The sequence below is a fragment of the Phascolarctos cinereus genome, unplaced genomic scaffold, assembly GCF_003287225.1.
Source record: "Phascolarctos cinereus isolate Bilbo 61053 unplaced genomic scaffold, phaCin_HiC Scaffold_2;HRSCAF=192, whole genome shotgun sequence".
Taxonomy (NCBI): Eukaryota; Metazoa; Chordata; class Mammalia; order Diprotodontia; family Phascolarctidae; genus Phascolarctos; species Phascolarctos cinereus.
Genome location: NW_027555625.1, coordinates 338,575,589 through 338,600,693, shown reverse-complemented (window position 1 = coordinate 338,600,693; position 25,105 = coordinate 338,575,589). Strand labels below are relative to the sequence as shown.

The window sequence follows — 25,105 nt, the reverse complement described above, 5'->3', positions numbered from 1 at the left end:
GGCGGGGTCGGTCCGGCTGGCGGGGTCGGGCTCTAGGCGCTTTCTCGTGCGCCTCGGGTCGCGGCCGCGCGTGCGGCTGCGCTTCCCGGCCTGGTGCCGGCGCCTCGGAAGACGAGGTGAAGCCCCCGCCCCTCTGTCCGGCCTAGGGACCGGGCTCTGGCGCAGTGGGGCCTGGCGGCGGCCCGGGAGGCATCGGCCCCGGAGGCGGCCGCATCCACCGCGGCGGCGGCCGTGCACGGGTCCTGACCTCCGCCCTCCCCGGGGCCCCGGAGCCGAGAGAAGCCGCAGGAAATGGCAGACGAGGCGCTCTTCTTGCTTCTCCACAACGAGATGGTGACCGGCGTCTACAAGTCCGCGGATCAGGGGGAGGTGGTGAGTGACCGCTGCCCTGGCCCGGGACCCTTCTTTCCCCTAGACTCCTCTTCTCCCAGCGTCCCCAGTTCTCCCCGTCACCCCTTTTTACTTCTCTCCTTTTTGGTTCTAGTTTCCTGTCCAGGCCGCAGACTTCACCCAAAACAGCCTCTTCCTCCGACCCCCCAGTCCCATCCTCGACTGCTCCCACCCCTCCCCCGCCCCATTTTCAGCCCTAGAATTCCTACTCTAGTAACATTTCTGCCATACTTCGGCCCCTCCTCACCTGCTTTGGGCTCCTTGCCTCCGGGCTCCTTGCCTCCAGCCTCCCCCCTCCGGTCCAGCCTCCACTCGGCTGTCAATCTTTGTACAGCTCAGGTCTGACCATGTCACCCCTTATTCAGCAAATTCCAGTGGCTCCTGATTACCTTCAGTATCCAGTATAAAGTGCTTGGCTTCTAAAGGCCCTCGTAACCTTTCCTCTCCCTCTCTTTCTAGTCTTTTAACTCCTTAAGTGCTCTCTCTCTCCCTCTCTGCAGAGTCCAGTCATTTTTAATGTCCTCCTCTATGGGACTCTCTCCGCCTCCTGGCTTCTCTGGCTAGCCTCCTTCAAATCTCGGCTAAAGTGTACAGTTTTAGGGGAAGCTTTTCCTCCTTTTTCTTAACCTTGGTTTCTTTTCTCTGAGACTGCCCCCAATTTTCTGATACATATCGTTTGTACATATTTGTTTCCATGTCATCTGCCTTGTTAGATTGTGAGCTCTTTGAGAACAGGGACTGTTTTTGCTTTTTTTTGTACCCCAGCAATTAATAGCACTTAGTGTGTGCATGGCACTGGGTAGGCATTTTAAAAAGTCCGGTTAACTGAAGATCCTTTTGTGGACTTTACCTCAGTGCCTCAGTCCATTCTTGAACCCACCCATTCTTGACTTGAATGCCAACAGATTCTTCTTTTGAATTCCATTGCTATCACTGGTTTATTGGGCTTTCACAAGTAGTACTTTCTTTTTAGTCAGTCAGCAGTTATTTCTTAAACACCTGCTATGTGCCAGGCACTATACAAAGTGCTGGAGATACAAAAAAAGGCAAAAAAAGACCCTTCCCTTAAGGGATTCACATACCAACGGGGGAGACAACATGCAAACAACTATGTATGTATAAGATATCTATCTATATCTATAGATAGAGTAGATTGGATATAATCTCAATAGATAGAAAGATAAGTAGATATAGATGTGGTTATGTTGGACACGATCTCAGAGGGAAGGTACTAGCACTGAGACGGATTTGAAAAAAACCTCTTAGAGAAACTAGGATTTGAGTTGAGACTTGAAGGAATCCAGGAATCAGAAATAAGAAGGGAAAGTGTTTCAAGAATGGTGGACATCCAGTGAAAAGACAGGGAGTCCTCTTCTCTGTACAGCCTCTCCTCTAGCTCAGTCGCTCACATCTCTCTTTTGAACTATTGCAGTAGTTTCCAGATTTATATCTCAGCCTCAGATCTCTCTCCTTCCCAATCTGTCCTTCGCACAACTGCTGCAGTATAAGTGTGACCATGTAATTCTCCTACTCAGTAAACTTCAGGGGCTCCTATTAAATATAAACTTTATTTGGCATTTAAAGGCCTTAAGGTCTGGCCAGATTTCCTGTCTTATTAAACATTACCATTCTAGCACTTTATAATCTAGCAATAGTGGCCATTTTACCGGCCGTCTTACATCACATTACATCTCTGGTCTCCATGCCTTTGTACTGACTGCACCCCATGACTAGAATACCTTCCCTTCTTATCTCCATATTGTGAAAAATGGAGGTGGTATAATCCCTTGTTCTTTAAAAACTCTGTTCAAGCATCGCCTTCTGCCTCAACTTTCTTGATCTCTCCAGATGCTAATACTTTTCCCCTCACAATTACTTTGTATTTTGTATATATTTGTAATTGTACATATATGTTGTCTCCTCTTGATAGAATGTAAGCTTCCTGAGGGCAGGGACAGTTTTGCTTTTGTTTTTGTATGCCTGCCATAGTCATGCATATAGGATAACCATGCATATAAGGTAACCAAGCACACCTCGATGTCTCCAAAAAAATGGTATTTTGGGACTTGTTTTGAAAGTTTTTATTTTTTAAAGTATAGTTGACAAGTTAATAAATAATTTTAGTCAATAAATACATTTAGTTAAATTTTTATTTGAATTATATGTAATACAATTTATCTCTATATAGTGCCAGAGTTTATGAGGTGCCCAACTAAGGTGATAGATGTGAGTAGAGAGAGGGATAGATTTGAGAGATGTGGGGAGGTAGGAACAACTTGGCCGGCCATTCATTGGATATTTGAGGATGAGGATGACAACAAGATTGTACATCTGGGTGACTAGAAGAATGGTAGTACCCTTTTGCAGAAATGGGGAATGAGTAAGAGGGGTGGGGTGAGGATGGGAGGAAGATAATGACTTCTGTGTTTAAAATGTCCAATAGGCAGCTGCAGATATGCCACTGGAGCTCAGGACAGAATGCCTAGGGCTAAATATATAGGTTTAGTAGTTATCAGCATAGAGATGGTAGTTAAACCTATGGGAATTGATGAGGTTAGTAAGAGAGAGATGAGAAGAGAGCTAATGACAACCTTGGATATACTCACAGTTACTGGGTTGTTTTTTTGTTTTTGTTTTTTAAATTTTGTTAATGTCATTTTTGTTTTTAAGATTTCTGTTTTGGTGTTTAATTGATGTTTTTTTTAATTTGTTTTCTGGTGTTTTTTAGTTATAGTTCCAATTCATTGATCTGTTCTTTCTCTTTTTCATTAATGATAGTGTTTAGAAATAAAAAATTTTCCCTAAGGACTGCTTTGGTTGCATCCCAAAAATTTTGGTATGTTGTCTCATTGTTGTCATTATCTTTAATGAAATTAGCTATAGTTTCTCTGATTTATTCTTTGACTTTCCAATTCATTAGGGTCAAATTATTTGGTCTAAAGTTGATTTTTAAAACTTTTTTCAGTGATTCTTTATTTTACAATTTACATTTCATTGTGATCAGTAAAAGATGTGTATATTTCAGCTTTTCTCCATTTTGAGGGTTTTGTGTCTAAAGGTATGACCAATTTTGGTAAAAGTACCAATGTGCATAGTTGAGATATATATATATGTGTGTGTGTGTATATATAGATAGATATATACACACATATATACACACACACACACATATACTCCTTTATATTTCCATTCACTAATCATGAGAAGGTTATCATATCTAATTTTCCTAAAATTCTATTCAGGTTCTTAACTTCTTTCTTGTTAATTTTTTAGTTAGATTTATCTAGAGCTGATGGATAAATTGAGGTCACCCATTCATATAATTTTACTATTCTTTGAATTTAGAAGTGATACCATTAGGTTCATATATGTTAGGTATTGAAGTTAATTTATTATGTACCTTTCAGCAAAATGTGGTTTCCTTCTTTATCTCTTCTAATTAAATATTTTCTTATTTGGGAGATAGGAAAGAACTATTGATAGAAATGAGATAGAGTAGGGAAGGGGAATGAGTTCATTCTGTTGATAGTTATAGTGCATTGTAATAGTTCAGAAATGTAAAGTATTGAGCATAGGTACCCTTTGTATGTCAGTGACTAATAAAAATTATTAGCAATGTGAATAATAGAAAATCCTCTTTTGATAATTTTCTATAACTAGGTTCATTTTAATTGAGAAGGAAAAATTAATAATTTATTCATAGTTTGAAGATATCAGGAAACTTTTATAAGTTTTGGAAGGGATTAATCAACATTTTTAATTTTGGGGATTAGTTCAAAGTTCTGGCTTTATGAAACTTGGAAATTAGATTTTTATTAATTAAGATTCAGAATCCTTTTTTGTATTTTATAGGAAAATGGAAGATGCATTACTAAGCTGGAGAACATGGGTTTTAGAGTAGGACAAGGATTGATAGAAAGGTAAGCTCAGTTTGAATAATGGTGTTAATAGTAATAAAAATAACTGACATTTTATATAGTGCTTTCAGGTTTGCAGAGTTCATTAGCAGATTTCATTGATCTTCACAACAGCCTTCTGAGGTGGGTACTACAGGTATTATTACCAACAACAGGATCAGAAAGTTCAAGTGGCATGTCTATGTTCATATAGTTACTAAGTATTAGAGGTAGAATTTGAACTCTGGTCTCTCTTAATTCCAAGTCTAGCATGTTGTTTATGGCACAATGCTAATTGTCTTTATTTTGTTACTGGTTAAGTTATAAACTAAAATGACTCATATTTTAAAAAAAGGGGACTGTTGTGGGCTGCCATGAAACTTCAGTTCTTCTCCCTAAATCTTCTTCTGTAGACTTAGTAAGTTAAAGTTTTCACAGTGAGCTGAAATTTTGGTTGATTTTTAGTTTAGGTATATTTTTCTCAAAGTTGGTTCAGTAAAAATTGCTAGCTGAAATATACTTTTGTGTGTATATTTTTTCTTCAGAAGACTTTCATGGTCTTAGTGTAGTTTAGTGCTTTTAAACTTATTTGAAATTTGTTTAAAGTCCAGAGGATCAAAAATACTTTGAGAAACATATTTGTGCATATAACAGGTTCTTAGAGTTTTAAAATAAATTTTTATTAAGGCTGTGTTATACACTGATACTTCTCTGTTCATAATTGTGTTTCATAACCTATTTTTCATATTCTTTATCATGAAATATTTAATATTTATAGTACACTTCTGTCCTAATTTTGTTGTCCTTCTAAACATTTTTATTTTAAATATACCTAGGAATAAATAATGGTTGAAAGTCAAATAGTTTAAGCTATAAAATCAATACAGTATGACTTAAAAACACATTTGGCTTCCTGTTTTCAAAATTTCAGCCATATCATTAAAATTTTAATTGCTACATAAGTTGGGATCAGGATGTAAATTCATTTTGCCAGATATCTATCACTATGACATTTGAAATATTACATTATAAATAATTGTTGGTAAATAATTACATAGTTATAATGATTAAATATATGCAATTTTTCCTTTTGGAAGTTAGGTTCATGACTTACCTATCTTCCTTTCTTTGGAGGAAAAAACTCTAAAATTCTAACTTTTTTATCTTTTTAGGTTTACGAAGGACACCGCAAGGTTCAAAGATGAATTAGATATCATGAAGTTCATTTGCAAAGATTTTTGGACCACTGTTTTCAAGAAACAAATTGATAATCTAAGGACAAATCATCAGGTATTATACAAATTAAGATTTGTTTTATATGTCACTTTACCTTGTTAAAGTGAAATTATTTCTGCTATTTGCTTTCATTATTAAAAATGTTAAAATGATATTTTAAAGAGTTGTTTCTTTTAACTTTTAGATTTGTGTTTTTCACTTTATATTAGATTTAATGAGTCATGATTTTTGTCATAAGTACTGGATACACCAAATAAAGAGCAAAGGGAATTTAGCTGTGACAACTAGGTATTTTTTTTAATAGAAAATAATACCTCTCCTGCACTTTGCTGAGAGGTGGGGGACGGTTCTTAGGTTTGGAACATTGCATGTAACGTTACTTTTTTTTTCAATATGTTGATTGGTTTTGTTAATTTTTTTCTCTTCCTCTTTTTTTTACCTTTTATTATTAAAAAATCTTCATTATCAAGGAAGTCTCTCTTGGAGAGATCAAAGGAAAGGATATAGGGAGAAATCTAGGCAATATATAGGCAACTGATATCAGTAAAAATCTACTTAAAAACATAATACTTTAAAAATGTACCCAAGTTCATTGTCAAAATAACTTTGGTGTTTGGATATTTCATTGCTTAGTCGTTGTATTAGTTGTGATAATATGTAAAATCTCAAATAGGAGTCTTAAAATTTCAGGACTAGAAGAGACCTTAGAGAGAAACATGATAGAGTTGAAAGAGTTGCTGGACTTGGGTTCAGAACCCAACTGTACCCATGGGTAGGTCACTTAACCTCACTGGGCTTCAATTTTCTCAAGAATAAAATGAGAAGCAGTTTGCAAAGGTTAAAGGGTTTATATGAGTTATTAGCCTAGTTATACATCTCATTTTTATAGGTGAAGAAACAATTATTGCTGTCTTTATTGTTCATGTTCAATGAAATTAGTGGAAAATTTTGACCCATCTTAAGTTTTCTGCTTCTGTTCTCATAAATGAAACATTGTGGAGGGGTGAAAAGGGGGAGAGAATTGATAGATTTTATTTTGATTTGAAGGTTTTTCCCCCTATTGTGTTTTAATACATAACATTTTTCATCTTAGGGGTGTTTTATAAAAAAACTGATAAATAAGGTAGAGCAGAGGACTTTAAAACAATCGTATATATTTTCTGTTCACCAAGCTTTGTTACTGTAGCTATTAACCATATGTGACAAAGCAAGATTATGTCCCCACTTAAATAAACTCATGCTGTGTTTCATGAAATGTAAGAGTTATTAAACAGTAGGGTTGGCTTATTTTCTTAATTGAATTTTATATATATGTGTGTGTGTGTGTGTGTGTTGTGTGTGTGTGTGTGTGTGTGTGTGTGTGTGTGTGTGTGTGTGTATGTATGTATGTGTATATGTGTATATATATATGTGTGTGTATATATATATATATATATATATACACACACATACACACATATACACACACACATATATAAAATCAGTTACCTCAAAGTTATAGTAGTGTGTTTAGTATTGTAACATATTAATACTCTGTCATTAAATATTGCCTACTACTTCTAAATCTTCCAATTGTATTTTCATATATTTTACTTTGAATTGAAAAGGGAACTGTATCTTTTGAATATGCCTCCACAAGGTAATTAGTGGATGGTGATTTGATGAGCATTAAATGACTAGTTATGTATGAGAGGCAGCCTTACCATGGATAGAGGGCCAGTCAGCCTTGGAGTCAGGAAGGACTGGGTTCAAATGCTACCCAGAGGACTTGAAGTCCCATTAGCTGTGTGACCATATGCAAATCACTCAACCTCTTGTCCCAGGCAACATTCTACAACTTATAAGGTAAAGCTGAATTGTCAGTCTGTATCATTGTGGGGAGTTCCTAATACCGTTGAAATTAAAGGTCCAAACCAAAAATTAAATTAAATTTATGTGGATATTAGCACTGAATACTGTGTGTAATCATAAGTAGCTAGTCTGATCTAGTGAATTCACTGCTCTCAAATCAGGCAACTGATATTTTGTGACCTGCTTTCTTGCAAACAAATTTTTTTTATTAGTAAATGTACTTTGAATATAAAGTATTTTCTTAAACTTTTAAAAAGTATGATAATTATTTATTGCATGGTTGAGAATTCTTAAAGAATTAAAAAACAATGACCACAGGTTTCTTTTGTGTTTTGGGGACAGGGCATCTATGTGCTTCAGGACAACAAATTTCGACTCCTGACCCAGATGTCAGCAGGAAAACAGTATTTAGATCACGCTCCTAAGGTACTTCATAGAAGACTAACAATCTTTACTGAAGAAAAAAATAATATACAATTCGATGGACATGTTTAATGCTGATCATGATAGATTTGTGAATTTAAAATAGGATAAAGATGGCTTAGTCTCTAAGACTTGAAAAATTATCATTTAAAGGGATAATTATTCTCTGCAAAATAATTTGCTTTAAAAAAGGATTCACTGCTGGGTTTAACTTGGGAGCTCAGGTATTAAATTAGCAGAACTTTCCATGATGTTGCATAAAATAACAATTTCTGGAGTCCTCATGGAATTTAAACTTCAGGCATAAGTGTAAAATTAAGTGAAATGGTCAAATGCTTATCACTATCTACATAAGAAATAGATTTCTGAAACATGTTCTTTGAAAATTTAATTAAATGTTTTTTGTTTTGAATGAGATGATTTAAAAGCTTGGGACACAGAATTAGAGCTTTCTCTAGAGCTGTCATTTTATGTATTCTGAGCAAACAAGCCTAGAGAGGTGAAATGACTTGTCCATGGTAAGAAAAGGAATGATAGATATAGCAGAGTCAAAATTCAAACCCTCTGACTCCAAATTCAATTTTCTTTCCACTGAGCCAAGCTCTAAAGTATAATCATGACATAGATGTAATCCTGGATTCAAATTCTGGCAGGTCTTCACCAAGCCAGAATGTCCTTGAATATAGGTCTGGCATCTGGAATGAATGTTTGCAGAGGGCCAGGCTATCCAAATTGAGTGAGACACATAACCTGCAGGATGACCAGCAGATAATGATTTTTTCCAGACATAAAAAGTATTGTTATGTATAGAAGAAAACAAAAAGAACTAGAAGAAAACAGAAGCAGAACAGCTTAGATTCATAGTTTCATGTACAGTCCTCTTCATCTGTTTTTCTTTATATATGGAAATGCTCATTTAGTGTTTAAGTTCAGAATTTAAAAAATTAAAAAAAATAAGCATCACACACACCTGATGTTAGAGTAGTCCTTTATTACCAGAAATAACATCTTTGCTTCTTTGCAGTAAAATCAAGTCCCAGTTTTGAGAACCACTAATTCAGGGTTTGTAATGAACATAATATACTAATTTTTTGTGAGTATACCTGATTAAAATTTGAAATAAATAGTACAACTTTGTAATTAATTAACAATATAGGATTATTGTGAATTAATTTAAAATTTTATTGATAGCTTTTATAAACCACAGTCGTTTCTGTAGTAATTCTCCAATAAATCTGTCCTGTAATAAAAGAAAAAATTAAGCAAAACCCAACTGGAAAAAAATAACTTTGTCTAACATAGTTCCATACCTATAATACCCACCTCAGTTTTTCAGAACCAAGATTGGTCAGTGCAATTAATTCAAGTTCAATTGCTTTTTTGCATTTTTTATTTATATCATAATTCAGTATTTTGCTTAATTACTCTTTGCTCAGCATCAGTTCATATAAGTTCCTGTGATTCTCTGAATTCCTAGTTTTTGTCATTTCTTAAGGTGTTATAATATTCTGTTGTGTTCATCTACCACAATTTGTTTCAAACTACCTTTTTTTTTTAAACTTCTTTTCACTTCTAAGTACCAATTAATAATACATGTTATTCTATGTGCTAGCCAAACTGAACTACCGGCTATTTCCCAGAGTATTCCATCTCTTATTTCATAGAGATGGTATGCTGTTTGGAAAAGAGTAAGTTTGCCTTAAGCCTGTGATCAATTTGTATGTCTTCATCTTTCTTGTTCAGAATTTTTATCTTCTTTTAAAGGCTAATCTGTGGAAATTGTTTCCCACTCCCCATTGTTGTTGATACAGTCTTTCCTCTCAAATTAGGTACTTATCTTTAAATATTATATTCCCTCCATAGGATATAAATTCCTTGAGAGCAAGGACTGTTTTCCTTTTGTCTTTGAATCCATAGTGCCTCACACATAGTAGATGCTTATTGAATAGTAGAGATTCTTGTACAAAAAATCCCTGGTCTACCTGCTTTCAAGTCCTTGTTATTTTTTGGCTTTCTGTCTTTGCTCTAGCCTTGCTCTTTACACTTGTACATTTGCTTTTCTATAGCCCTGGATTTTTCTGCCTTTTTCTAAGAATTTTCTTGCTTTTTTCTGTTTTCTTCCCTTTCAGTCCTGAATTATGATTCTGATTCAAAATGTTTTCTATCTTTATTCTTTAATTTCTTTGTGTTCCTCATGGAAGTAAAGCTTCTTAAACCCCAGGATTCTGTTCCCTCTTCTAACCAATTTCTGTTATCGATCCATTCTGTTGTGCTTAACTTTGCAAGTATCAATACATGGGGGAAGTAAGGTAGAAGCAGAGCCCTGTGGTAGATCCTGTTTTCCAAATTGTGTGATTGAATTCTACCCTTTGCCCTCCCCATGATCATTCTCCTTTCCTTTGGTTATCCCATCTTATCTCCTTGGGACCACTTGCCTCTAGAGCTCTAGTTTCCCTTCTCCCAAGGACATTATCCATGATGGCACAACAGTCAAGAGGTAGTCTTCTAGTGTACCAACACCCACCTAGATTAATTAAACCTTTCTTCACCTCCCACCATAGCATTTTTTTTTTTTACTGCTGGGAGTGCTCTTCAGTGGGACCTTCTTGTCCTTAGATTGAGATTTTCCCCATCCATTTCTCTAGTTTCAATCCCTCTCTTCTGTTATCTCCTCCCATTCTCTTGCAGCTTCTCTTCTTTTTGAGAGTTTATGTGAGTCATAAGACTTGATGAGGGTATATCACATACCCCTCTCCTGCACCTTCCCTATGCCCATTTATATACCTTTTGGGGATTATTCTATAGTACATATTGTTTAATCAGAGTTTATCAAATTCGGGGATTAAAAAGTATTGTGGTACCTGAAGCCATCATATTTCTTGTTCATTTTAGAGTGCATTTTTGCTTCTCTTTTAAATTCTGCTTACATTTTTATCCCCTTGTGTACTTTAAAATTTTTTTCTTAATTATTTTTTTACCCTCTAGGTCATTCTATTTCTTTCTCTTTTTAAAGTAACCTCTAGAAATGGGATAATTTCTTACTTATTCTGTAGTAATTATACATACTTATTACCCTTCCTGTGTTTCTTTTGTTTGGAGGAGTGTTTGCAAGTCAAATATTCTTTTTGTGTCCCTTTGTTTTTTTCCAGGCATGCCTCAAAGGCTCTTCTTTATGTTTAAAATACATTTTTAAAAAACTTCTGATTAAGCTCAGATTTGTAACTTATGTCATTTTGGGTTGCAACTTGAGCTTCTTTGCTTTTTGGAATGTATTATGCTATTCCTGTTGTTTCTAGTGGGTGTGGAATTGTCTAGTATTGTTAGAATCTCCTTTCCTCTGTATTTGAAGGTCTTCTTTTACCTTGTAGAATTTGTTTTTTGTCATAAGAATTGTTAAATTTAACAGTTGTGTGTCTTGGCGTGTGAGGTTGGTTTGTTTTTTTCCCCTCTGGAGTTGATCTTTGGTTTCTTTTGATTGTAGTTTTTTTTTCTATAATCAGAAGTTCTATAGTGTTTTCTTATACAGTCAATCCTCAAGCATTCCCACATTGAATTTTTTCGACTTCAAACATCCATGTAATTTTATCAGTAACTTCATTGTCACTTTAGAGTTGGCAGCTGCACACATTTGTGGCTATGTGCAGTAGAGAAAAAAATGAGAGGCTCAGTGTGCCAAGTTTGTGGAGCAGCTGGTATCCTATGAGGCATTTCATTGCTGTTATTCACCTTACTGTTTTCAGAGTAAAGAGCTCTTTGTGCATGCTTTGCACGTTTTCATTGTTTACCTTTAAAACTCAATTTCTGTGTTGCGCTTCGGCCTTAAGAGCATAGTGCAAGTCTCATGGAGTCCTGTCAACAAGATCATTATATAACTATATCTCATCATCACATAGTACCTGTATAAAAATAGATTAGGACACAGAGAAATTATAAATAAATGGTCTTTTAAAATTTATTTTTTACTTTCAGCATTCACTCTTCTAAAATTTTAAGTTCTAAATTTTTCTCCACTCCCCCCTCTCCAAAACGGTATGCAGTCTGATATAGGATATATATCTACAATCATATCAAACATATTTCCACATTAGTCAGGTTGTGAAAGAAGGATCAGAACAAAAGGGAAAAACCCCGAGAAAGAAAAAACAAAAAAACCCGAGAAAATAGTGCACTTCAATCTGCATTCAGACTCCATAGTTCTTTCTCTGGATGTGGATATCATTTTCCATCATGAGTCTTTTGAAATTTTCTTAGATCATTGCATTGCTGAGAAGAGCTCAGTCTAACAGTCTTTTTTTTTGGGGGGGGGAGATTGAGGTTAAGTGACTTGCCCAGGGTCACACAGCAAGTGTTTGGTCTGAGGCCAGATTTGAACTCAGGTCCTCCTGACTGCAGGGCTTGTTCTGTATCCACTGTGCTACCTAGTTGCCCCCTCTGAATACAATTTTTACAAATCATGCTGCAATAAAATTTTAATCAATACTATGGATTACGAGATTCTGTAGCTTACAAAAGATATTTATTAAGCACTTAGTATTTGTCACACATAATGTTAAGTGCTGGGAATACAAATACTTGCTAAAGGAAAGAGCCCTTTGCCCTCTGGGGGCTTAAATTCTAATGAGAGAAAATAAGTAAAAGGGAACTAGAAATGGGTGAGGGGAAGGTATCTATCTTGGGGGCATGGCAGAAAATTAATGTAGAGAGTAGGGGGCTAAGCTGTGTTAGAAGTAGTAATTTCAGCAATCTCTAGTGAAAGATTATACTTTTTAGTGGTCAAGGGAATGTAACACCCTATTTCCCATGGGTTCCATGTATCAGCATTAGCATTTGTTACTTTCATGCTACGAAAGCTGAGGATTGACTGCATTATTTCCAACATTATTTTTCTGTTTATCATGTACTTGGGAGAGACCCATGACCCATAGGTTTTCTCTGAATATCATATTGAGGTCAGTGGCTTTTGCTTGCACAGTATTCATATTCTTTAACATTATTGCCTTTTGCATCTCTAATCACAGATCTTCCTCCATCTAAGTATTTTTCACATTTCACATTGGTTATTCTTTCTTTCACTTCTTTGGAGAAACCCACCACTGCTGGGAATTTTGTTTCTTCCTAATATCTTCTCACAGAGATTTTATTTCTCCTTTGAACCATTCAGGATCATCCTGCTGTGGTCTCATGCTTTGTTGGGATTCTGTAGGATTCTGTGTTTGACCATGCATTGGTTCACTTTTCCTTTGTCTTGTAATATTTAAGAGCTTTGTACTGTCTGAGAGTTTAATATTTATCCTTTCTTTTCATTTTAGGGTCCACTGCTGATTGATCTGCTTGTGCTCTAGGTTTTTAACTGAACTTTTTTCCTCTTTAAATGTTTAGTGTTTCAGCCTTATGTTCACCCATCACTCACTTTCTGATTTCTCCCTTCAAAGATGGGTTACCCCCAGGTTTGAACTGCAAATCTGTCTCAGCTATTACCCATATTAGGGGATTTGTGTTTCACTAGTCTTGGTCCTTCCATAAATAACATCTAGGGTGACAACGACTGGTGCCATTTGGGTTTTGGTCCCCTTTCCTTCAGTTCTGGTATAGCCCCTCCAAATGGCTACTTGTCTCAGTTCCTCTTGGCTCTCATCGTTTTCTTTTCTGGGTTGGGTTCATGTGTGCCCCTCTTTCAGGGTTAGGGGCGGGGAGAATGTTCTGAACAGTTTCTGAAGCCTTGAGAGCCCCCTAACCAAGAGGCCACCCTAGGCAGAAGATATCTTAATTTTTGCCCTAACCCCCTTTCTCTTCCTCATGTAGCCGGGCAAGTTAGTGTCTGCCCTTGTAGGGTACGCCAGCAATCTCTGCAGGAGAGGCTGCTAATGTGGTTCCAAGGCACAAACCTGTAAGTTGGTGGGTGTATGGAGGCCAGGACAGGAGGGGTGCTGAATGCTTTAAGGTTTAGCATTTAAGATTTTAATTTATAAGGGGTTCTTTCTGGTCGTCTTTATTTATGTAATAGTTCTACATCTGTGCATAATCCCCTCTCCCCCCCTTTTATTGAGTGTTTTAGTGGGGACTAGGGGAAATCAAAATGGGTGAGACTCTAGTCGCATGAAGCTAGACTAAAGTTTATAAATCTACATTTCTCAACTTCTCCACAAGAAAATTAAAACAGTATTATCATGTAATTTACTGTGGCTTGAATTTGCAAGAGGTATTATTTTTCACAGTTATTTTTTTCCTTTTTTAGTATTTAGCATTTACATGTGGCTTAATCAGAGGTGGCTTATCAAATTTGGGGATAAAAAGTATTGTGACAGCTGAAGTGTCAGCAATGCCAGCATGTAAGTAGTAAAGTTCCTCTTCCTTACTTTTTAAGAGTATATTTTTCATAAAAGATTTACTGTATTTGATAAAAATTTAATTATACCTTATTAGGTAATAGTCAAAAAGAAACAAGAACTTAAGAGTTTAATTTTAAGTTTAATTGTACACTTAAAGAGTGTAATTTTCTTTAAATGGGAATCTCAAATCCAGTCCAATAAGTTGTGATACAAGGATGTGTCTTTCTCTAGTTTGTTTCTGGGGAAATTTAAATTACTAGAACAGTTTGATTTTACTTAAAACTGTAATAACTGCATATGGCTTTACAATTTACAAAGTGCTTTAACATCACCAACAGAATACTAGGTTTGGAAGGGAACTAGATAACCAACTAATACTTGAAAAAGAATCCCTTCAGCAACTTAACCATCTTTTTTACTTGAAGACCTCTGGTGAGGGGGAATCCACTGTCCTAATGCAGCTCATCCCAATTTTGGATAGATCTAGTAGTTAGGAAATCTTTCCTTATGGAAGGTCTAAATTTTGCCTCCTGGCAACTCATTGTTCCTGGTTCTGCCTTCTGGGATTAGCAGAACAAAGATTCTCTCCCCCTAAATCTTTTCTTCTACAGGCTAAATATTGCTAGTTCCTTCAACATTCTCAGTTGATTCTTCCAGCCACCTTGTAAGGTATAAGTAATGAAAATATTACTATTCTTGTTTTACATATTAGGAACTAGAAGCCAAGAGAGGTCAAGAGACTTGCCCAAAGTCACACAAATTCGTGGCAGACCCAGGATTTGATTCTGAATTCAGTGTTTTAAATGTGCTCAGATTTAGTGACATTCAGTATAAAAGTCCAAACTAGAAAACAGATTAGAGAATAATTCCTTTTACAGATGGATTTTTTTTTTCTGTGGGATTCCTTTATATGGTAAACTCCTTTTCCATGTAAGATGATGATTTAGGAGCAGATTTTTAAAAAAGTTATCATCTCTTCTCCTAACAAACCTTTTGTCAGAGCTGCTAAAAAAGTAAGATTGAAAAGATAGAAAAATAGGTGTTAAGACTTGTTTTCTTCATTTCAAAATGTTCAATAAATATTTCTTTTTTTGTAGGTAAATTTCAAGTGATGATACAGAAGATGTAGCATATATTCAAATGCTTCTGCAATGTAAAGAGATTAAATTATTCATGTATAAAGATTTTTGAGTAGTAACTTTTGACTTACTGGCCTTGTCATAAGTTTCTACAGTACACTGATTCATGTAAGCTATATATTAATTTAATTTATTAGATGATGTAATAATATGCAGTCTCAAATAAGATTACCATAGTATAGTATATATCATCTGATGGAACAGGAGAGTATCAAAGAAAATTTTGCTGAGACACTACACTGTAGCTATATATCACAGTATACCAAATTCACCTTTATTTAATTAAAAAATTTATTAAGTAAGCACAGCAACCAAGTAACAACATTTCTTTGTGCTTCTGCTTTACTGGTTCATGATAACATTTTTTGGCATTAAAAAGAAGGACAAACTTAAAGTCTTACTCAGTTAGTAGAGAGAAAAAGTTATCATTTGTATCCATTTTTTTCAGGTCCAGAAAAAAAAAAGACTAAATTGGATTTAAAAAAAAGTTGGAGGTATATGTTAAAATGAGTAATTTTCATATTTGTATGAAGAGGCTTTGTATTTTAAGTCTACTCATGGCACTACAAAAAGTAAGACTGGAAGAGGATTTCTGGGATCAGCAAGGGTGGAAAGAAAGGAGGTAAATCTTTGAAAGAAATCAGATGAAGGAAATTAAATTGTGGGTTGGATCCTAGATTAGATAAATTGGATAAAGTGACTATCTCTAAAAATACATGAGACCAGTCAGGATGACTCTTGACATGCAAAGGTTACTTGTCCAAGTCAATTTCACTACATTCAAGTAATAAATAATTGAGAATTTCTATTCTTCATACTAGGTAACAGGAATATTCAGTTCTAACAACTTTAAACATGTTGCACATGTTTAAAATCTCTTTTATATTAAGTACCCCCCCATGGGTTTACCAGTGGTATGCAATAAATATTGTTTGATTTCTTAATGTTGATGCATTTTTACTTTAAATCCAGGTTATTTTAACCCTGTTACTAAGAACAGGATGTTTTTATAAGTGGCTTCTGGTTTTATTTTTTAATTTTATTTTGGTTAATTGAGCTCTTAGTATCCAAATCTCACTTTCAGCACAAGGAATTTTACAACTTCCACCAAATACCTTCAGCATTCATTATTTAAGAACTTAATAAAAATGTTTATTACTTAAAAAAGGTTCTTATACAAGGCATTTCACTTATTGAATGACTTTTAATCCTTCTGAAAGGTTTGTAATTAAGAGACATTAGCAAAACTAATTGCTATAATTGTGTGACACACTGCTCATCCAATTTAGTCTTTTAAAATGCAACACTGATCTTGCTATGGACATCAATTTCAGTAAGTGAGATCAAATTTAAGGTTCTTACATAACACTGAAATTTTGATGAAACCTGTCTTCATGGGGACTAGCTGGCTTGTACAGAGGTAATGTTGCTTGTTTCTTTTACATCACAAGTATTCTGTTATTGAAGATTGTTTTTGTATCAAGATGGTTCATCAGCCAGGTCACGCTGATCAAAATACCTATTAAAAAGATAAATTTTAGGACTCATGGAGAACTCTGGCTCAAAATTTAGTAGATACCTAATCATCATGCAAAGCAATGGCATAAAAGTCACTAGTGACCCCAATAAGCTGGTATCTTGTTGAGAGGACTAGGATAATTTTGCACTCTAAAAAGTAAGTACACATTCTAGTTGACATCCAATTCAAATATATTTCTTTTAAAACTCAAAATGTTTGCTAAGAAAGTATAAAGCAGGCATGCCATTTTATGATTTCCCCATTTAATATTAACTAAATTTTCACAACATTTGAGCTTTAAAATGATCACATAGCCAAGACATGTATAAAAAACCACACATACATTTCATATATGCATACACACACACATATACATACACAAAATAGTAATTTGTAGCACTTATTATAAAGTACAAAAAAAACCCCAAAAAGCTTTTACTATACCTGCTCACCAAACAGATTAATAAATTCAAAGCAGGTACTCTCTCATCTTCTTTACTCTCCTGGAAAAAAGAGGAAAACAAAGATATATTTTATTTCTGCTTTCTGAGTGCCACCAAATTTCCTTTTAGGTTACAAAAAACAAGCACTTTGCCGAAGTTACTATTTGTGCTATTACAACACAGCAGAAAATCCTTGAAGGGGAAGGATAATACTTCTGAATCAACACCTTGTTTAATAAGGGCCCTGAAGGAAATATCCTTACTGATAAAAATAGTTCTGGGCCCAAAAGCTTGAAAGGGAAGATCTCTCTCTAGCCTGTTGCCAAGTAGATGTAACTTAAAATCTGTATCTTAATAAATTTTGTGTTACCTATATTGTGAAGGTCAGTGGAGAGAGATTCATAATCTTGAAAACTGAAAACCTGGATCAGAAGTCCCTGCAATCTAAGGGAGGGAATCTGGAATGGTTTGTCCTAGCTTACAGCATGATACTGAACTGAGAAAGCACATAAGAGAAATTAGAGGATTTGCTTCCTAATAAGGCAGACGAGGGACAGATGATTCATAATGATGTAGGGTATAGTAACTCAAGCATAAATGTTGCTACTTATGCATTAGTAGGACATTGTAAGATTTTTTAGACATGCCAAATTTTGTTTGATAGAAGAATACTTGAAATAGCTAAGCCAGTGACATTCTGAATTAGGAAAAATTCCCATATAATTCGGTGCATTCTTCAACTTCTTTATTTAAATTTTCCATCACCATCTAGGGTAAAGTAATTAGTATTTTTCTGCTAATAAAAAACACATCAAATGCTTTGCAAACTAAAGCATTACACAAATTTAGGATGTCATTTGAAACAGAAAGTTGTAACTCACCACTAAGAATCTCACTTCAGAGCATCTTCTTGCAAGTTGCCTAATTAATGAATGAGCTTCAGGTAATAATGGTTTTTCAAGGCAAGCTAACAAAGCATAGAGCCATCTTCCCTGAATGAATTAAAAATTAGTTACATATATGCATGTATGTGTATATATAAATAAGTAATAAAGTGCTATCAATACGTTCTTATCAGATGTTTCACTGCTTTCTTCAGGGATATGTCTCCTATGGTACACTGAATGGAGTGCTGGGATTGGAATCAGGATATCTGAGTTTAAATCCTAATTATTGTCTGTGTAACCTTGCATGAATCACAACCTCTCTGAACTCAGTTCCCTCATTACAGAATTAAGGGGGGAAAAGACCTGGGTTTAAATCTAGTATGAGCAAATCACTGTAATTGCTGAGCCTATTATAAAGAGTTCTCTAACCAAAAGAAAAAAGGTCAAAGGTCCTGGAATTGGTAAATCACAACCTCCTTGAACCTCTGCTTCCTCATCTACAATATGTGGGGAAGAGGGAGGGATGGAAAGGTTTTTTTTTTTAGATTTTCTCTAAGATGTCTTCTATCTTGAACATTTTGATAATAAACAATAATGTTCTTTGCTACAAATAAATCATAGGAGATAGGGATTGGATCTCTGATTTCACTGATTTAAAGAACTGCCTAATGAGATAACCCCCTCTACCAGTATAGATTGGCATCAGTAATTTGTAGACCTAGATGCCTTGAGCACTGAGAAATTAAGTGACTTTCCTGGGATCATTGTAGCCATTCAGCAGCAAGACCTGAATCCACATCTTCCAGGCTCTAAGGTAAGATCTCTGCTGACTAAAATAGAGGTGTAAGACACATGGCCCCCTGTACTCTCAGGTAGCCTGAACCAGATTAATATATAATTGGGAAATATTTAATAAAGCATAGATAATATATAGTTTTCTAAGTCACTATGTGGCCTGTAGGGATCCTCATGTATAGTTTCGTAGTCCTGTTTCTGTTTGAGCTTGACACCATTGGACTACAATATGCTGTCTTATGAATAAAATGTAAAATTTTAAGAGTTAGTTTAGATAATAACAGACAAGTGTATTCAAAAGGGGATCTAAATAACAAATTTAGTGATTGTGATAAAGGGAAAATGGAAAAGTAAAAACATTTCCCCTTCCCTTCTAGACCTTCCAAAGTTTCCTACAGGAACCCTTTATTTACCAGGGTAGGGAAACCTATCAGAACACATGTGCATACTTTAGACATCAGAATTGGCCAAGTTTTCCTTTAGTATCTATAGACAAATTCTGAATTAACTGATTCCTAAGTCCAAGATGAGAATGTTATCCACAAAATTTTATTGATATTTCTAATAAATTTCCTTGGTTCTATGTTTCATGGTGTTATCATGGAACCACTAAAACAAAATCTAAATAAGTTTCTTTAAGTTATTAGTTGCTGCAACATTAAACTAATAAGAGACATGACTTTATTCTGTGAAAGTTTTGATAATAACACAACATATGACTGAGCTTTACATGGATTAAATTGGCTATACCACTAGAACAGACTCTGAATTAAAATGTCACAACTTATAATTATGGTAGTGAATCATTTCTGAAAGAGGTCATCTATAAGAAAATACTATTGTTGACATTTATAGGATCATAGATTTGGAGCTATAAATGACCTGAGAGCCACTGAGTCCAACTCTTATTTTACAGATGAATAAACTGAGGTCCAGAGAGGTTAAGTTGCTTGCTAGAGTTGAACAGCTGGTGTCAGAGGCAGGATCTGAACTAAAGTAACTATGAAATATCTAAACAAAAATAACAGCAACACTATATGTGTAAAAACATGGCCATAAATAATAAAAGGTTGTGTTTGGTTGGCTTACTAATAAAAGGCAGTCATGCCCTGACTCCTACACTGTCCAAAGTACAAATAAGTGATCAGTTACTGAAATATAATTACTGTAGAGGAAACTACAAATTTGAAGGTAATGAGTGGGAGGTCATAGATCCAGAATTGGGAAGTGCCTGAAGAGGTCATCTGGAACAAGACTGCTGGACTTGGAATGATAAAAGACTTGCATTCAAATCCAGCCTAAGAAATTTACTAGCTGTGTGATCTGGGGCATGAAGATAATATAATACCATTCACCTCATAGGGCTGTTGACGTGCTCTGAGTCACACAGCTAGTAGGTGGCAGAGCCAGGGTTTAAACTCAGGTCATATGACTCCAAGTTAAGCTTTCTTTCCACTAGACCAGGAGGTAAAATACTACAGTAGAAAGAACTCTGGATTGGAGTCACAAATTCAGGTTTGAACCTTGGCTCTTAACCTTAGGCAAGTCACCTAATCTTTCTGAGCCTCAGTATCCTTTATCTGTAAAATGAGAATGGTGATAAAATGAAATTTAACTTCAAAAAGCAAACACTCAAAACAGAAATGTGATGTATACCTTGTCAGATAAAGCTTCTGTAGTGGATGTTTTTGCTTATCGGTTTTATTATAGGGGAGAATGTATGGCAAAGATGGCAAATACTGGAGGAGCTGTGGAAAAACTGGTTCTGTAGGACAGTGATGTCAAACTCAAATAGAACAAAGGCCACCAAATCAAAAAGGGATCCCTACAGGCTGAATACTGACCTAAAAACCCTGGATTAACATCATCTATGTTTTATTATCTTTTAATTTATTTTGTGAAGTATTTCCCAATTCCATTTTAATCTGGTGGAATGGCGTAGGCCCCACTTTCGCTGTAGTGCACTACTGATAGGTAAATTGGTCCAGCCATTCTGGAAAGCAATCAGGACCTATATTAAGGAGGAAGTTATGAAAGTAGTGCATATGCTCTGACCCAGCTATATAACATTCCCATGTTTATAAAATCAAGAGAAACCAAAGAAAGAAGAATCTATACCTACAAAATATAACAGCTTTTTTTCTTATACTGAAAAATTAGAAACTGAGCAGGTGTTCTGTTGGGGAATGGCTAAACAAATTGAAGTATATAAATGTAAATGCATATAAATGGACCATAAGAAATTATAAAATGGACAATTTCAGAGGCAACTGGGAAGACCTTTATGAACTAGTGCAGAAATAAGTTATACGATGACCGTAGAGAAAAACAACTTTGAAAAACTTCAGCATGCTGATCAACACCATGACAAACCACCAAAATGAAGATGGAATACACCCTTTACCTCCTGATGAAGGATGAACTTTAAATGCAGAAAATACATTTTTGGACATGGCTAATACATACATAAAATATACACACACTTATGCACACATACAATATGTATATATTCAATTGGCTAAGTGGGAGGAATCGTGGGAGAGACAGATTAAGAAGAGTTCAATCTGGAGGTCATTGTGGAGTGGTGGTAATGACTAATGAAAAGACAAATGGTATCAATAAAAGTTTGTAAAAAATAATGGAGTTGGATAGATATCCAAGGTCCCTTCCAGTTTTATAATCTGTTGATTCTAGTACAAAAAAATTATAGTTCATGAACCCTCTTTAGTTACAACTTTTCAGGATAACATCTATTATGTTGGTCAAGTATACCAGTAAACAAATCTATTTTCTCTGAAATCCCCTGCAGTTCAAATGAGGCATGTTTCCCAGCACTGTATCTAGATGTTTTTATTCAGAAAATGAAAATATTATGAATACAAGGTATCCCAAAGTCTTAGTGCAATAACATAACAGCTCAAAAGTTCTAGTATGTGTAAACATTCCCCCCAGCCACCTATCCTGAAAGTTACCCTTTCCCTTACTTCAAACTACTTCTAGTGAGACACTTTTACTATATAACAAGGGTGGCCAATTTTATTATCATTTGGTAATATACCACTGTCAGAGCACTAGGCTTGGGAGAATGAATACCCAAGTGTGAATTCTGGCTTTGACACCAGCTTTCTGACCTTTGAGCTTCAGTTTCATCTGTAAAATAGGGATTTTTTTTTAAGTACTTCACAGGATTTTTGCAGGGAAAGCACTTCCTAAATCCTTTCTATATATTTGAATGAGAGATTAAGGAAGAGTCCTCAGAAGTGCTAGTCAAGGAAGCATATGCCCAAGGTGCCTATAAATTAAGATTCTCCTAGGGTTCTGGCTTACCTTGAGAATGGCAAGGAGGCAGGATTATTTTATCTGGAGGGAAAAGCTTCTGCTTTGTCTCTCCAGAGTAGAAATTATTCTATCATCTTTCACCTCATTTTATGCCTCTGCTACCATAGTCTCAAGTAAGCCCCAGAATGTCCACACAATTTTCTGCCTCTTAAACCCAGACTCCACTCCGCATTCTATGGTTTTACAATTTGAGGAGATGTTTTAACTTTGCTGCCTATGAGTTTCTTTTTCATGCCTTACAAATGGCCTAAATGCCCTAAAACTATTAAATAGGAGCAGTGAGTAGATATGCTCCTTTAATGCCTGTTTTTAATAGGAATGGCTTTAGTATTTCTCTATTGCATCGAATGTTACCTTTTAATTTCAAACATGAACATTATTCCTTCATAATTTTTCAAAACCAGTGTTACATTTTATCAAAGGCTTTTTTTGCATCTAATGATATGATCATAGCTTTTATTCTTCCTCATTTATAAGTTTATATTGCTTGTTTTAAGCTTGATTAAACCACTCTTTCATTATAAATTAATCGACAAGCATTTGTTTATTAAAATGCAGGCACTGTGCCAAGTACTGCACTAAAGACTTAAAAGTTGCTCTCAAGGAGCTTACATTTTCTTGGGGAAGATAACATATACATATATGCTGCTGAAATGCTGTAAGTAAGGTCAGTGATTTCCCCCCCACAACTTGGCATCTTCCTCTCCTTTAAATATCTTATAAAGAGGTCCCTTTATTGCCTCTAACACATATCTCTAAATATACTTGATCCAATCCAAGTGCTTTAGTACTGGTCAATCCAGCTTCTCTTCAGTGGCATTTCTACTTTCTTTTCTAAGGGTCTGTGATACTTAGGGTTCAACTGTGGTAGGTTTTGTGGTTCTTCATGTGAGAAAACGGTTATAACAGTTTTTCTGTTTGTGGTCTTCATTTTGTTTTTAATCCTTGAATGCTCTTGAGTGACTCTGCTAAGTTGGATATCTTCCCAAGCTTTTCAAGAGCAGACTGGATTGCTTTTGGGAAAACTGTAAAGCATTTTTACTGATCCATAACAGCAAAGGCCCATCTTTTCAATATATTTTACCATTGTTAATGTGCATACACCCTATAACTCTGCATCAAAACTGCAAAAAGGAAATCTTATGCTCTTGAAAGAAAAATGCTAAGATGGATCTATAAGCTCATTAATTCTGGTGTATCCTCCAGTGCTGTGCTCTACAACCCACCCTTGACTGCTCATCCTGTGACTCTTATCCATGTACTCCCAAATATGTGCCATAGGTGATCCACCCAATGTAATGGAGGCCTTCCTTACTTTCCTCCAATGTAATGAAGGTATACAGCGGAACACTCTGTCCACTTGGTGTCCCTCACTTTTGCCACATGAACAACCCATTTTTTCTGTCATTACAGTTCCTTGATGACATCATTTAGAACTACTCTTCTTAATAATTTAAGTTCTTTGTTGGTTAAATATTGCAGCCTGCTCATATCTACCATGTGCTCCTCTTTAGTTCTTACACTGGTGTCTCAGATTCTATTTCGAAGCCAGATAACTAGAAAAGTGCTAATAGCCAGTAACAGAAATTGGAAAGTTTGGAAAGGGAGTGAATTTAGGGGTCAAGGAGGGAGGGAAGATAAATGAGTTTATAATGCCTTTAAGACATCGTGTGTGGGACTGGAGCTTAGGAGGCTAGACTGGATATACAGATCTGGAAGTTATCTGCAAAGAAATGGTAACTAAACACATGGGAGGATGGATATAAGGTCATTCAGTAAGAGCATAAAGAGAAGAAGGTCTAGGATAGAGCCTCTGAACATCCCCATGGTTAGTGGATGATGTTTTGGGTGAAACACAAGGATACCACCACAAAAACAGAGTATTGAGCACACAGGAAGGGAAGTAGGGGGTTGATGACATGATTAGATCTTTGGCAAAATCAGCTTGTCAACTGTGTGGAGGATGGACTGGAATGAAGGGGTACTCCAGAGTCAACTGTGTAAAATACTGCATTAAGATAAAAAAAGATCAGGATTGAGAAGAGGCCATTAGATTTAACAATTAAAGAGACTACAGCTTGCCTCCCTGGTCATCCTTTCCAGTACTAGCTGTTCCTCCTCTTATACTCCTGAAATCATTGGTCCTAGAGGAGTAGTCAAAATACATTCAACACTGCCACTTCCAGACTCTTTATTTAATTATTTTTTGGAGGGTTAGGCAATGGTGTTAAGTGACTTGCCCAGGGTCACACAGCCGGTAAGTGTTATGTGTCTAAGGCCGGATTTGAACTCAGGTCCTCCTGACTCCAGGGCTGGTGCTCTATCTGCTGTACCACCTAGCTGCCCTCAGACTCTCTTTATTACCATCACTCAGCAACCTCTCCTTTTCTTGTGACCCATGGGACACTGACCACGGTCACAAAAGTGTAAGGTTTACAGGTAGGATTTCAGTCCAGGTCTTCTGACTCCAGAACCAGCACTGTTTTCACTGTACTAAAAAATGCAGTGGATTCCATCTTGCTAGAGATCTTTAAAAAAACGCTTCTTGTGGGTACACAAGGAAGGAGGACTTTGCATTTCACTTCACATTCAAGTATAGGTTGTACAAGATAGTCTCTTATGGTAAAATCCTAAAGGCAACACTGGAAGAGTATTGGATTCGGAGTCAGAGAAACTGGGTTTAAATCGTGGCTGTTCCATTTATCATCTGTGTGACACCAGGCAAGTCATTTGCTTCTCTGGGTTTTAGTGTTCTCATCTGTAAAGTAAAAGGATTGGACTAGATGACGGGAAGCTCCTGCTAGCACTAAAGCCATGATACTTTGCTAAACTTCCTTTCTTTTGATGTACTTGATTTT

At 35.8% G+C, this 25,105-nt stretch overlaps 2 protein-coding genes across 5 annotated transcripts in view; one reads left to right on the top strand and one right to left on the bottom strand.

Annotated features, from left to right (window-relative positions):
- TRAPPC6B (trafficking protein particle complex subunit 6B) lies at positions 1 to 16,208 on the top strand. Its single transcript, XM_020991340.2, has 6 exons — positions 1 to 372; positions 4,243 to 4,310; positions 5,459 to 5,576; positions 7,716 to 7,799; positions 14,032 to 14,125; positions 15,223 to 16,208. Exons 1-6 carry the CDS (start codon positions 292 to 294, stop codon positions 15,252 to 15,254), a joined length of 477 nt encoding a protein of 158 aa, XP_020846999.1. The 5' UTR covers positions 1 to 291; the 3' UTR covers positions 15,255 to 16,208.
- The window catches only part of GEMIN2 (gem nuclear organelle associated protein 2), a 20,921-nt gene continuing 11,332 nt past the window's right edge, over positions 15,517 to 25,105 (bottom strand). For 2 of the 4 annotated variants that reach the window (XM_020991339.2, XM_078150328.1), the window contains 3 exons: positions 18,108 to 18,218; positions 17,228 to 17,286; positions 15,517 to 16,783 (listed from right to left, as the gene is read on the bottom strand). In XM_020991339.2, the coding sequence (XP_020846998.2) occupies positions 16,744 to 16,783; positions 17,228 to 17,286; positions 18,108 to 18,218 (210 nt within the window). In that variant the 3' untranslated portion in view covers positions 15,517 to 16,743. Of the gene's footprint in view, positions 16,784 to 17,227; positions 17,287 to 18,107; positions 18,219 to 18,659; positions 25,006 to 25,105 lie in introns of those variants that run through there. The other 2 variants (XM_078150327.1, XM_078150329.1) reach the window with 2 other exon arrangements.